At 33.4% G+C, this 13,429-nt stretch overlaps 1 protein-coding gene across 1 annotated transcript; it reads right to left on the reverse strand.

Annotated features, from left to right (window-relative positions):
• Positions 1-2,126: 2,126 nt before the first annotated feature.
• LOC21389680 (protein argonaute 2) lies at positions 2,127-9,071 on the reverse strand. Its single transcript, XM_010094346.2, has 3 exons — positions 8,191-9,071; positions 6,427-7,603; positions 2,127-4,035 (listed from the first exon to the last, which is right to left on the reverse strand). Exons 1-3 carry the CDS (start codon positions 8,747-8,749, stop codon positions 2,586-2,588), a joined length of 3,186 nt encoding a protein of 1,061 aa, XP_010092648.1. The 5' UTR covers positions 8,750-9,071; the 3' UTR covers positions 2,127-2,585.
• Positions 9,072-13,429: the final 4,358 nt, after the last annotated feature.

Here is a 13,429-nt window from a genome sequence, read left to right on the forward strand (position 1 = left end):
GTATTTAATTGACTAACAAACAAAAAAATTATAAAAGTTAAGAATGATGCTATACGCTATTAAGCTATGTTTTCTTACTATCTTGCAACCACCACCGTTAGTCATGCATTTTTATTGAGTTTTAAATCATTGAATGATATGAGGATTAATTTTCTGTTTGTGTAAGTTACTTCAAATTTTTGTAACTTATATAACATAGAAGAATAAGACCTTTTTTATTTTTTAAGCTTTTGTTATTTCACCCTACTTGCTTGCTTGCTTTTTTTTTTTTTAAAGAAAAATAAACATTTTTTTTTACTTCAACTTGTGGCTTTTTTTATTTTTTTTATTTTTTTTATTTTTTTTGTACTTTAACTTGTTGCTTGTTTTTTTTTTTTTTTTTCAATTTTCGTTATTTCAACACGTTTGATTTATATGGGCATGAGAAACCTTATTGAATGCTAATCAGTTATAGGATTAACATTGCATACATCTAACTACTTAAATATGCAAATCTAAGCATAATAAAATATGGGTGAATGAAGGAAATAGCAGAAATAGGGGGTAATTAAAATTTATAGCATATATTAATTTTAAATTTAGTAAATGTCATAAAATTCTGTGATTCTCTATGGTTCTATCTCACTACAACTAAGACGGCGTATTTTTCAATTTTTTTTTACTTTTATTTTCATATTTTTGTAATTTGGATTTAGTTAAAAGTATTCAAAATTAAAACTAAGGTCTCGTTCATTTTACTGATTCGAGTTTTCAGTTTTAGGTTTCTACAGTAAAAAGCTATCAGAAAATGTCACATCTAACTTTTTCTGCTACAGTGAAAAGCTCTCAGAAAATATCACATCTCAGCTCGAATTGAAAACTCGAATCCGCGAAGTGAACGAGGCCTAACTGTTTATGAGATTGGTCAGTTTGGTTTCCTATGGGGTCGATCAAGTTGTGTCGCATATTCGGGTTCATATGAACAACCCAAAACTTTTTCTTGTAACACAAGGACATCACAATCATATTCAAGTTGTTGAGGATCTAAATATAAACTTTCTTAAGAGTACAACTAAATTTTTAAAACTATTTTTTCTCATGATTGTCTTCCGCATTTGTGCTAACTGCCGACTTTTATTTTGCAAATCTCTCCGCTCCATAACAGATTATAGATCTCTCTGCAAAATATATGAGAATTGAGCCTCTACAATAACCAAAATTAAAGCTGGGACAAAATAAAATAAGAAAAAGTGTGAGGGCAGTAACCATAATAATAATTTAACGAAAGCTTTCACATTTACAAAGCTATATAATTAGAAATTAAGGTGGTTCATTTTCACTTAGAACCCAACAGTTCTAAGACCCGGTTTGGTAATGCTTTTTCAACTATCAGAAGCCCTTCTCCATTAAGTTTTAGGTTAAATTGTGTTTGGTAAAAAACTTGTGCAAAAAGTTTAAGGGCCCCCACAACAAAAGCTAGAAGTCGGTGGAAAGTTACTTTTGCTTATGGCTTATGCGGGAAGCTGTAGGATCATTCTAATGAATTTTTTTTAAAACCCAAATTACTCATGTTTAATTATCACAATTCCATTAAAGACTTTTTATCAGACTCATCACCTTTCTCTCTCTCTCTCTTCGAGCTCTCTCTGTTTCTCTCTCTGTTTTCTCTCTTCGAGCTCTCTCTCTTCTTTTTTTTTAAAGTTAAACAAGTATTTTTTAATAACAAACAAAATTATACATATTTAAATTTCATATCATATCTATTTTAATCATCTTAACTACTGACATCAATTTACAAAACGGTATTACACTGCTTTTGAAATCAACAACACTTATATAATTAGAGTTTATCAAAAACTTAACTGCTTTTTGTAACATCTATTTTTTTTTTTTTTTTCAATAGCATTATCAAACTGACCCTAAGTCGGTTATAGTGAAAACTCCGAAACCTCAGAGTGTTTCCTGGTCATTGATTATAATATAAAACTAAATAGCTAAATAATAGCTCGAAAACCATAACAGGAATTCACACGAGAAATGAAAAATGAACGAATTATAATAACAGATGAAAAGTGAGGGTCTAAGGGGACAGGTAAAACAGAAGCAACTAATACAGAAATCCCAGAGTTTCAAATTGCAAAATGACATAATACCAAACCAAGTTTTTTATTCAATACAAAACGTTAAGCATTGCAGATACTCCACGCATAAACATTTGGAAACCAAACACACTAGGACATAAACAGTACAAAAAAAGAAAACAGAACACCCACGTCCACAAGAGTAGCAAAGATAAAAGAAACATAAATAGTTTTAACTGACAAACAGCTTCAAACCACAATCCTAATATGAAGCATGACTTCCCTCGGATTTCCATGGCATGCACCTACAAATCATGAAAAGACCGAAAGCCATACATTATTTATTGACTCAGAAATCCATTAGATTCACGCACAAACTCGACTTCATTGGTGTGTACCCAAAAGAGAGAAGCTTGGATCAGCATAGTGGCGTTTTTGACAAGCAACTATCCTCTCCTTACTCCTCTTGTCTTCTCCCTTTGTCAAAAAGGGAGGAGAAGATACATGCACCAATGCCGCATCCTGTCAAATGAAAAACATTTCATTCTCAAGGTCTGCATGCAACTTGTAGAAGCTTTCATCCAATGAAGCCACTGAAGACGACGACCCCAACATTGATGAAGATGAAGATCCTCCTGAATGTGGAGATTGTCCCTCAGTCAACGCCTCGTAATACAGTCTCCCTCTGTAAGCAACAAGGTCAGCATAGTACACCGGCGGGACCAAAGAGACGGGCTTGGTGCAGCGAGCCATGGTAAAGCACATGTCATATATGAGCTTCTGCAATTGGTCAGATGTAAACCCGATCTCATCGTGCAAGACGTGGTAGTGTGTGGGCTTGCTTGTTCCAAGGCTTCCATAGTGACTGCACAGATAGAAGTCAAACTCAAATGGGTGAACAACTCTTGTGTCTACAACCGTGCCAGGAGGCACATTGCCTGTGGGACATGCATCATTACTACCCTGTGGGAACAAACGTGTTTGATGGCGCTTCTGGGCAACAATAAGAGTGATGTGTGGAGAATAGTTTATAGTGCGAAGTACTCTTCTTAAATCAAGTAACTCTTCATTGAGAACCATGTCAAACTGGCCCTCACTGACTCCATCCCTGAAGATGATAAGTTTCTCCGGTCTGCCCTTGTTCAGTCGAGTATAAGATTCAATAAGCTCCAAACACATGTCCCCAAAATCCATAATCTTCTCACATCGATGACCCTGAGCGCGAACTCGTGCAGCATAGCGATTTACAGCAGGCCAATTCATGGTGGAAACCACAGCTGCAATTGATGGGCTCGTCTCATTCCTAGCTGCAGGGTGGTTGACATCAGCCCCCACAAACATCACATGGCCAGCATCTGCAGAGATGGGGAGCCGACTTAGCTCAACATTACTGCCTCCAAGCTTTGCATTGATCTTCAGAGCAAGATTCGCAAGATACTGGTCCTTCGCTTCATTTGCAAGACGGGATAAACAACACTGTGTCACAATACCAATTTTCGTTTCACAAATCCACTTAAGATACTTGTAACCGGGATCCCTCTGGGTCATCACACAAAGAAGAAGTTGCAAACGGTATCCAGTATACTTATAAGCTTGTTCACTTATGCCTTCAAGAAGTTCACGAAGCATATTAACACTAGAGAATTTATCCATTGAAGTGGGTTCACAGAAAAGAGGCTCCCGCATTTTGATCCCCAATTTTTGGCATCGGATGATAAGCTTTGGAATGAATGCTTTAGAGTCTAGAAAGCGTCCATATTGGCGGAAGTCAAGGACAGCCCATCTTTCAATAGGTTTTCCCTGCACCACTGACTTTCCAACAAGATTCCAATGACATTTCTCTCTGTCAACTGATACTGTAACCACTTTACCATTAGCAGCACCTAGCTTCAACTCAGGTGGCGCAATTACTCGACCGTCCACAGGAGTCATATCCGTGTTGACTTCAATTCCAAAATTTTGGGCGATGCCCCCTCTGTCAAAATGACACATAACAAATAAATAACAAGATTACTTATACTCACTTATATTCTCAGCATGTTAACAACAATCCACATCTAAATTTTCTTAGATGACTTCATTTACATCTACAAAACTATTTAATGATCAATGGATGCAAGATTTGTTTGCAACAGTTATTAGTTTTACTATATTTTAGGACATGCCAGATTCCTACGAGTGCCATTGTCACCACATCCTCGTTAGGACAAACAGAAACTCATAATTTACTTCATGATAATTCTGAAATGTGTTGCATTTACATCATAAACAACTTAAAACACCCATCTCCAGCCAATTAGTAGTTGGGAGAAGACTACCCATTTGAGATTACGTAACACTAGCATGGTGCCTATGGTACAAGAATTTCATATATTTGCTACAGAAACCTAGGCCACAACTAATTGATTAGCTTATAACTATAGGAAACAGGTCAAAGATCAGTCATAAAATAGAGCATTCCACTAAGCATAAATGGCTGTCACATCTATAATAGGAGCAATTATCAACCAAATTGAAAACGAAACACATTTAAGGTACTAGTTGAGGGCACACGCTATGCACGTGGGGGTAATTCTATAAGTTTCATCCTTGTATTAAGTTCGGATTATTGTGTTATTACTTATGTTTTTTTAATAATAGAGATCTTAGTTAGTTGTTAGTTAAGAATAACTGCTAAAATAATAAGGATTGTACAGCAAAAAAACTTAAATGGGACTCTTTTGGAAAATTATATCTCACTGGGAACATGAGGGTGAAAAAACAATTAAACAAAAGTGCATCAAAAAAGGACTACACTATAGGAATTTCTCTTTTAAAAAAATGAAAATAAGGAAATAAGCAAGAATGTACATCGGGGAAAAATGATAAGATTAAATAAAGGGGTGAGAAAAAACAAAAATAATAGACACAAGAGGCAAATCAAAAAGGACGGGGGACCCAGAAACAAATAAAAGGAAGAGAAGAGAAAAAAAAAAAACAAACACAACAAGAACAAAAATGAGGGACTAAATGAAAAAAATTAAGTAAGGGTGGGAGGGAAAATAAAAATAATGGACTAAAAAAGCAAGTAAAAAACGAAGAGAGAAAAAGAAATAAATAAAAGAAAGAGAAACAAAAAAAAAACACACAAAAAATGTAAAAAAAAAAACAGACAGGGGGGGGGGACTAAAATAAGAGAAAACAAAGATACGGGACTCAAAATGCAAATAAATAAGAAAGGGGGATCAAAACAAAAGGAATAAAAGTAAATAAAAAACAAAAAAAGGGACGAAATACAAAACCACGGAGGTGTGATTGCACATTTTTGGCATATTTACCTACACGTAATTGGAATCAGCATGATTCGGAGTGGGCATAAATAGGAGTAGGTAAGATTCAGAGTGAGGAATCGGATTCAGAATAAGTTGTTTATTTAGTGACAGGATTCGGAATCAGAATCACTCTAAATCCCATTCATGCGTTTACTTACCCAGAATCAAATGAACTAGTGTAAAAGTATTAATATACCTTTTAAGTAAATTTTATATTTTTAATTTAAAAAATAAATTGTGCATATATTTATTATAATAATAGGATAATAAAACAATAAATACAAATTGCACAATTATTTAGGGTGTGTTTATTTGCACAACTCAAGTCATGACTTGAGGTGTGTGTGAAAGAAAAACACTATAACAAAAAAGTTGAATTTAAATTTATGTGAGAGAAAACACTGTAGCAATATGACTTGAGTCATGAAATGAACAATGCCTTAAAATATAAAAATAAATTGTCAAAATTTGAATAAAATAAATTATTAAAAATTAAAATATATTATTAGTTTATTTAAAAAAGTAAATATTTATTATATTAAAGTTAACAATAATCAAGCTAATCCTATAATATAAGGCAAATAAAATAAAAAAATATAGGTTGTAATTATTATTTTTGAATTTTATTTTTAAAAGTAAACTTAAGGTATGATAGTAATCTAATGTTAATATAAGGAATGAGAGTCACAATCCTAAGGGGTCCATGGATTGCTAATCCCATTTCTCAATATCAAATTTGAGTAAGGCCCACCAATACCATTCCCATTCCAAGATAGAAAAAGAGCAAGTAAACATGGGATTGACTCCATTTCCCACTCTCATTCCGTAAATAAACATGCCATTTATACATTGAAGATAAAAGATAAGGCACCCTCATACTCCCCAAATCCCAACATAGTTTCCCATATCGAATTCTTCAATAGTTCAAAGGTGGTACTTATAACTATGCATGTGCACCCACAAAGTGACGGCTGAATTGGATCTAGAATAGGTACTAAAGTTTTAAAACAATAAAAACGAGACACATACAGAAAGAATTAACACATTTCACGTACCCGCAAGGTCCATCTACGGATCGTATCATTCTCTGGATCTTATCCCCTCTATCACGCGGATGAGGCAATGACCAATTTTTCAGAGCTTTAGCTGCATCTCTATCCAACTTGTCCAGCTGCTCCTTGGGAAACCTTTGCCCCTCAACAATTTCACAAAACTCCATAGGCACATAATTCTTTTTATTGATTTTTCCTAAATCCAAGCAGGGGATGTCCAAATACACAATATTCTTGCCATATTTCTCCCTGAAATAATCCACTAGAAAAACTTCCCTTGGTGGAATTTTGCCATCTGGATCTTCAACACGAAACGTAGAATCACGCGCATTTTCCCTAGTCAGCCCCCTCACGACAAACTTCTGCTTGTTCGAGCGGTGATTCACACAAACTTTCAGTCCCTTCAGTGCATTCTCAACTTTTCTTCTATACTTCCGAAATTCGTTCAGATTGAGATCATATATGTGTTCTGTGAGGAAATCCAAAACTGGCATACTCTTGTGAAATGCCAAAACAGAGTAATCTAAACACAAGCTTAAGCCTTGAGAAGTAGGCTTTAAGCTATGCTGAAATCCTCTAAATGCAGAAATTCCATAACCAAGATCATCTCTTGGATCAGGTTCTCTAAGATAAAAGTTTCGGCCAGCAGAAATCATCCTCCTAGTTGGATTCTCCTTCATTACCAGATCCATCCCTTGCAATATATCACGAGGGATAGATGTGAGACATCCACTTAAGTATTCCTTTAACTTACCCAGCTTGAGCTCATTCACAAACTTGATAGTGAACTGGTAAGAACGGACCTTTGCATCATCTCCATTAGATACATCCACTTTGAACTTTCCTGTTGGCAATTTCACAGCGCTGAATATATTCTTTTCACCGTCATATGCAGTTAATGATAAGGGAAAGTCTGAAGGCTTGTCAGAGGATAACTTGTTTCTGATCATAGAAAGATCAGACTTTGGTATTCTCGCAGGCCGCCCATGCTTAGAAGGTCCCTCTGGTTTGACATCGACATCATAGTGCATTATAACACTTTCAGCATTGTAGTTGACAAGAAAATGATTAACAAGAAGTCTAACACGTCGGACGGAATTAGTGCCACCCTTATCAGGTCGCCGTACGGGAGACATCTGACCGGACACGTTCAACATTGTCATCATAGGAATCAAAGGATCTGTAGAAACCATAAAGCTCAATCAATAAACAAAATCAAAAAGTTCCAATAACCACAACATAAGCTAGGTGACTCTATTATTACACCTCTATTTGCTCTATCCTACTTTTAATGAACAATTATATATTTCTAAAATGCTCTTGCTGAAAAAATTCATTAAAGCGCACCCATAACAATAAAAACCAAAATAATCTCCTTACACACCTCTCATGAGCATATATCCAAGAAACATCAAGTATAAAACAATTCTTCTTGACATTTCTTGGACCTTCCACAGGAAAGATCAAGAATTATCAAGATGTTAACACGATTTTGAACTATAACTTGCCTAATTACGTCAAATATCCATCTCATTATTGAACAAAAAGAGCTCCCAATAACATATTATGCAATTTAATTAAATTCAAAAACCGCCTTAAAAATTAAGAGAAAAAATAACAAAAAACGCAGCGGGTTCACCCAATCAATTGAATTTCATTCTCTCAACATTTTAAGGTTTAAACCTTCACAGATTTATACTTAAAAAAAAAATCCTACAATAATCCCTAATCAAATAAAAAATTTAAATATAGAGAACAGATCCTTACCAGGAGAATCCTTATTGGATTCAGTTGGAGCAGGTTGACTCGAAGTAGAAGGCGACGACCATTCTTTCCGCGGAGTCCCCCAAACACTGTCTCCACTCCCACCGCCACGGCCAGAAGCTCTGCTTGATCCTTCGCCTGGGACAGTCCGCGCCTCCGTCGGACCGCGATCTACCACATCCGAGCGGGCTCCACTGCCGTTATTGTTCCTCCACGAAGCCCTCTCCGTCGGATTCTCATACCAATCGCCGCCGCCGTAACCGCCGCGCTGATTATGTGGATAATTCTGATAACGATCACCGCCGCGGCTGCTTCCTCCGCCATATCCACCAACTCGTCCTCCTCCGCCACGACCCCCTCCTCCGCCGCCACCATCTCCTCTGCCATAGCCAGGTCCTCCTCCGCCTCTTTCTCCGCCGGCATAGCGACCACCTCGTCCTCCTCCACCTCTACCTTCCCCCCCGCCATAGCCACCACCTCGTCCTCTTCCTCCGCCTTCGCCGCCACCATAACCGCCGCGGCCGTTTCCTCTGCCTCTATATGCACCGCCACCTCTTTCCATTAAATTGAAAACTATAACCAAACTGTGAGAGAAGAATTTCTTGATGGAGTGGGTTTATATAGACATATAAACAAAGAAAGAGAAACGAGAAGGTTGCGTTTAGGGGTTAAGGAACTGGGGGGAAAGGACAGTCGTGACCTTGACTTACTTCCTCAACAAGTTTGAAAATTGAAAAAAATAAATATATAAAGAAAAACAAAAGTTTTGAACTTGGCATGTGAAAGATTCCAGAAACTTCCGGTGAATTCGAGAAAGGGTGTCTTCCGTACGTTTGGAAGGTAACAGGAAACGACGGAGGTTTTGAGGGGAAAGTCGCAGGAGAGGAGAAAATCTAGGGATTGACAAAAGCTTGCTTCTTCTTCTTTTTTTTTTTTTTTTATTTATTTGAGGACTTCTTTGTTAATTGTTATTAGTTATATTACTCAAATACAGAAATACTTTCCCACTATTTTCATTCCGGTCAATTGTTAATGTTAATCAATTAGGAAAGTCTTTTCTTTTAAACTGTGCATTCAGTTTGAATTAAATGGCTTAACTAACAAACACAGATTTGGACTGCAAAGCCCGCTTAGACTGGCCAAAATCGGCTGAATTGTCTAGCCGAAAACAATAATAATGATAAAATTTCGTTAATTTTATCGATTTGAGTTTAAAATTTAAGTTTTATTATAGTAAAAAATTCTCAAAAATAGTGACATTTAATTTTTTTTTACTACAGTAAAAAATTATAATATAAAATCACATTTCAACTCAAATTAAAAATTTAAATCAGTGAAATAAACAAACTCTTAAATAGTAAGTTTTGACTATGTTTTGTGTTGCAAGGTGATGCGAGAGTTAGATGATCTCATACAGATTCACTCTAACGATCGAGTTCTTACGTCAACATCAATTATCCTTTTATTTGATTTCTACCAAAATGGTATCAACAAAAACACGAGCAACTTTATTTTTTGCTTAAAAAAAGAATACAAAAAGAATTCAATTAGCCATAAGGCCAATAATAGTAATAGAAAATAACCATTTATCCTAACCAAGATAAATGCCAAGAAAATTATGGGCCCATTTAGTAATGTTTTTAAAATAGTTTTGTTTTCAGTATAAAAATGAAAATGAAATTGTTTTGAAAATCATTTTGGAATCGATTTTAAAATTACTTTTGGTGGTCTTTCAATAAATTAGTTTGAGTGTGATAAAAAAGTAAAATCGTGTTTGGTTACATTTATATTTGTTTTGAGTATATATAATTAATAATCTTAATTTAATATATTAAGTAATTAATAATTGATAATTATTTAGCAAATAAAAATTAATATATTAATAATCTAATAATAATGGATAAATTATAATTAATAAGTACATCATTAATTAAACTATATATATAATAAATTAATATGCTAAATAATTAAAAAATATTAATGTAATTAATTATAAGTAATTACTATGTTAGTAATGTACTTATATTTATTAGATTATTAGTAATTAATTAGTGTATTAAGAAAAATAATTAGTACATACATAATTTATTAATATTCCATTTACTACTTAAATTATTAACTTTTAGTTACATAATTAAATAATTAGTTAATTAATTAGTAATGTTTATTTAATAATCTATTATTTGATATATCACATGATCAATTTTTGGTTATTATTCTTTTTATAATGATTAATTACTAATTATCAATTATTAATTATTATTGATTAGTATATTATAATTATAATTTAATATTAATTATTAATTGAGTAATTACTATTTATTTTTTATTTACCGACTATTTACTAATTAATCGATTATAATTAACATAATATATGATTGATATATTAATTACTAATTATTTATTTAAGAATCTATTATTACTTGTTTTATTGTTAATATGTTATAAAATTAATTTTTGGTAATTAATCTTTAACTAAATAATTAATTACTATATTATTTATTATTTTATTGATAAAATTAAAAACTTAATAGTAATAAATTCATATTTAATTAATAATTAAGTAATTACTATCTATTCATTAGTTATTAAGTATATCTATTTATTAATTATTAATTAATAGATAGTATAATTACTAATTACTAATTAATTATTTAACATAACTATGTTGATAAGTGCTAGAAAATGAAAACGGAAGAGGGAAAATAACTTTCAATTATTTTTTGTTTTCATTTTTGTTTTCAAAACTTTTATTAAACAAACGCGATTTATAGACCGTTTTCGTTTTCGTGTCTCAAAAAACGTGTGAAAATATTTTCAAAAATAATTTTAAACGCACCCTATAATTCCTCCGACCAAGAAACAAGGAATACTAGTCTTATATTATTGTTGCTTAACTAACGTAATTTCCCACCATGATGAATGCTTGCTCTTAGTCTTTAAGGCAACGTTGAGTTGAGCTGCAACCGCGGTTGTAGTCGTTAGCCGCCTCACGGGTTTTGTTGGGGCCGGCGCCGCATCCCGGGTGCGGACCACCGGGTTTTTGGCAGGGGTCGACAACCTCTTCATGTAGCTTGATAGTCTCCGTTGTGGCCTCGACGTGGTGGGGTGGCTCAGCACCACTATGTAAATGATAGCCAAACACACAACTAAAAATTTCATATTTGCTGATTTCCTTGATCGATATTGTTATTGTATTTTTTTCTTTTTTTTGGTTAGAACAAGAGTGTTATTGTGCTCGTTGGTGGAATGTAGGATTATAAGTGGTTCTGACTTGTGTTTTATGTATTTTTCTAGTTTTCATGTGGCTCTGATTGCCCGTACTCACAGGCTTAAGGGGAAAGCCATTAACAGCCCAAGGCCCCTTTAAGTCAAGGCCTCCTATTATTAGGAAACCTTAACTAATCACCTTTACACCTCACAGACTCATTATTAATCAGTTTTTAATTTTTGTCTTTTAAGAAACAACGAATAATATTATTTAGGTCTTCGTTTAATTTTGTAAATCTTATAAACATGAACCAGTGCTAGAAACATTTGTTTTTCTCCTTCAGCAAAAAAATAATAATAATAAAATAAAAAATAAAGAAGTCGTTTTTGTTTTTTTCAGAAGCTTACACATTGGATTTGACTGCACCTATGGGGCGCCTCAATAGAGAATTGGGCTTCATTCTTCCTACGCTTGTAGACTCATCAAGCCCGTTGCACAAAATGAAATCAGACAAAGGAGAAAGGAGAAAACATCCGTTCATTTCACCGATTCGAATTTTGAATTCGAGTTTTGTTACAGTAAAAAGTTCTCAAAAATAATCACATCTAGGCCCGTTCGGTTCGCTAATTCAAGTTTTTAATTCGAGTTGAGATGTGATGTTGTGTGAGAGCTTTTTACTGTAGCAAAAAAGTTAGATATGACTGTTTCTGAGTTTGCTATAGTAAAAAAACTCTTACATAAAGTCACATTTCAACTCGAATTAAAAACTCGAATCAGCGAACTAAACGGACCCTTTGACTATATGAGTTTAGATTTTTATTTGTTATTTGTTATTAATAATTTTTAATTAAATAATTATATTAGTTATAAGGATATTAATTAAGAATAAATAATAAAATTAAGATCACCGGAAGTAAGTTTATAGGACGTTTAGTTCATAAATTCATAATCATTCTCGATTTACGTGTAGTTTTTGTAAAAGAAAATACTGTAATGAGTTACGAATCATGATCCGAACCATGACACTAATTCTTACTCCAAACGCACTTTTAGTAATTTTCTAATTAGAGAAAATAGTGGCTGAGCTCTCATGTGCTCGGTCTTAAAAACCGATTTATTTATATCCACCCCTGCACTCACGCAAGCATATAAAAGCTCCAAACCCCTCTTCATTACATTTATCTGCTACATCTGTAAGCATAACTCACAAAATGGAAAAAAAAAATGATAATGCATAAAAAATAATACAACACTTAAAAATTTATAAAGAAAAATTATCTAGAGAATAATTAAAAAAAGTTTGTAGACGTTTTTCAATTGAGTAGCAATTTTTAAAAATAAAAAAAAAATGATAAGGCATAAGAAATAACACGAGACCTAAAAATTTCTTAAAACAAAAATTGTGTATATGATAATTAAAAACTTTTGTAGATTTTTTAATCGGATGGCATTTTTTTTTCTTTTACTTTAGTTGTTACTAATGCCAAATAGGAAGAACGGATGATAATGGAAGGACTCGTGAGAAAAAAAAAAGGTAAATAGTGACGTTTAGAAAGAGAATTTATACTAAGATTTGAATCATGATTCGTGACTCGTTAAAATATTTTTTCTCATAAAAAAATACATAAAATAAGAATAATTTTAAATTTATAAACCAAATATCGTGACGAATCAACGTAAAATTTGACATTTTATATAACAATAGAGAAAAGAAAAAGCGGAGGGGAGCGAATCTCGAGAGAAAGAATAGCGTGTGAGAGAGAGTGAAAACACTGTAGAATATTGGTTTGAGAAGCAAAATTGATAGGAGAAGTAAAACTTGAAATTGGGTTGTTCGGTTTAAATTAAGGGCCGTTTAGTTCGCTAATTTAAATTTTTAATTTGAGTTTATATGTGACTTCATGTGATAACTTTTTACTATAACAAAAAAGTTAGATGTGACTGATTTTAAAAGCCTTTTACTATAGCAAAACTCGAATCGGTGAAATGAACGATGCCTAAATTTTACAGATTGGAATCGCAAAGCCCGCT

Source organism: Morus notabilis, unplaced genomic scaffold (assembly GCF_000414095.1).
Source record: "Morus notabilis unplaced genomic scaffold, ASM41409v2 Scaffold923, whole genome shotgun sequence".
In the NCBI taxonomy this organism is placed as follows: Eukaryota; Viridiplantae; Streptophyta; class Magnoliopsida; order Rosales; family Moraceae; genus Morus; species Morus notabilis.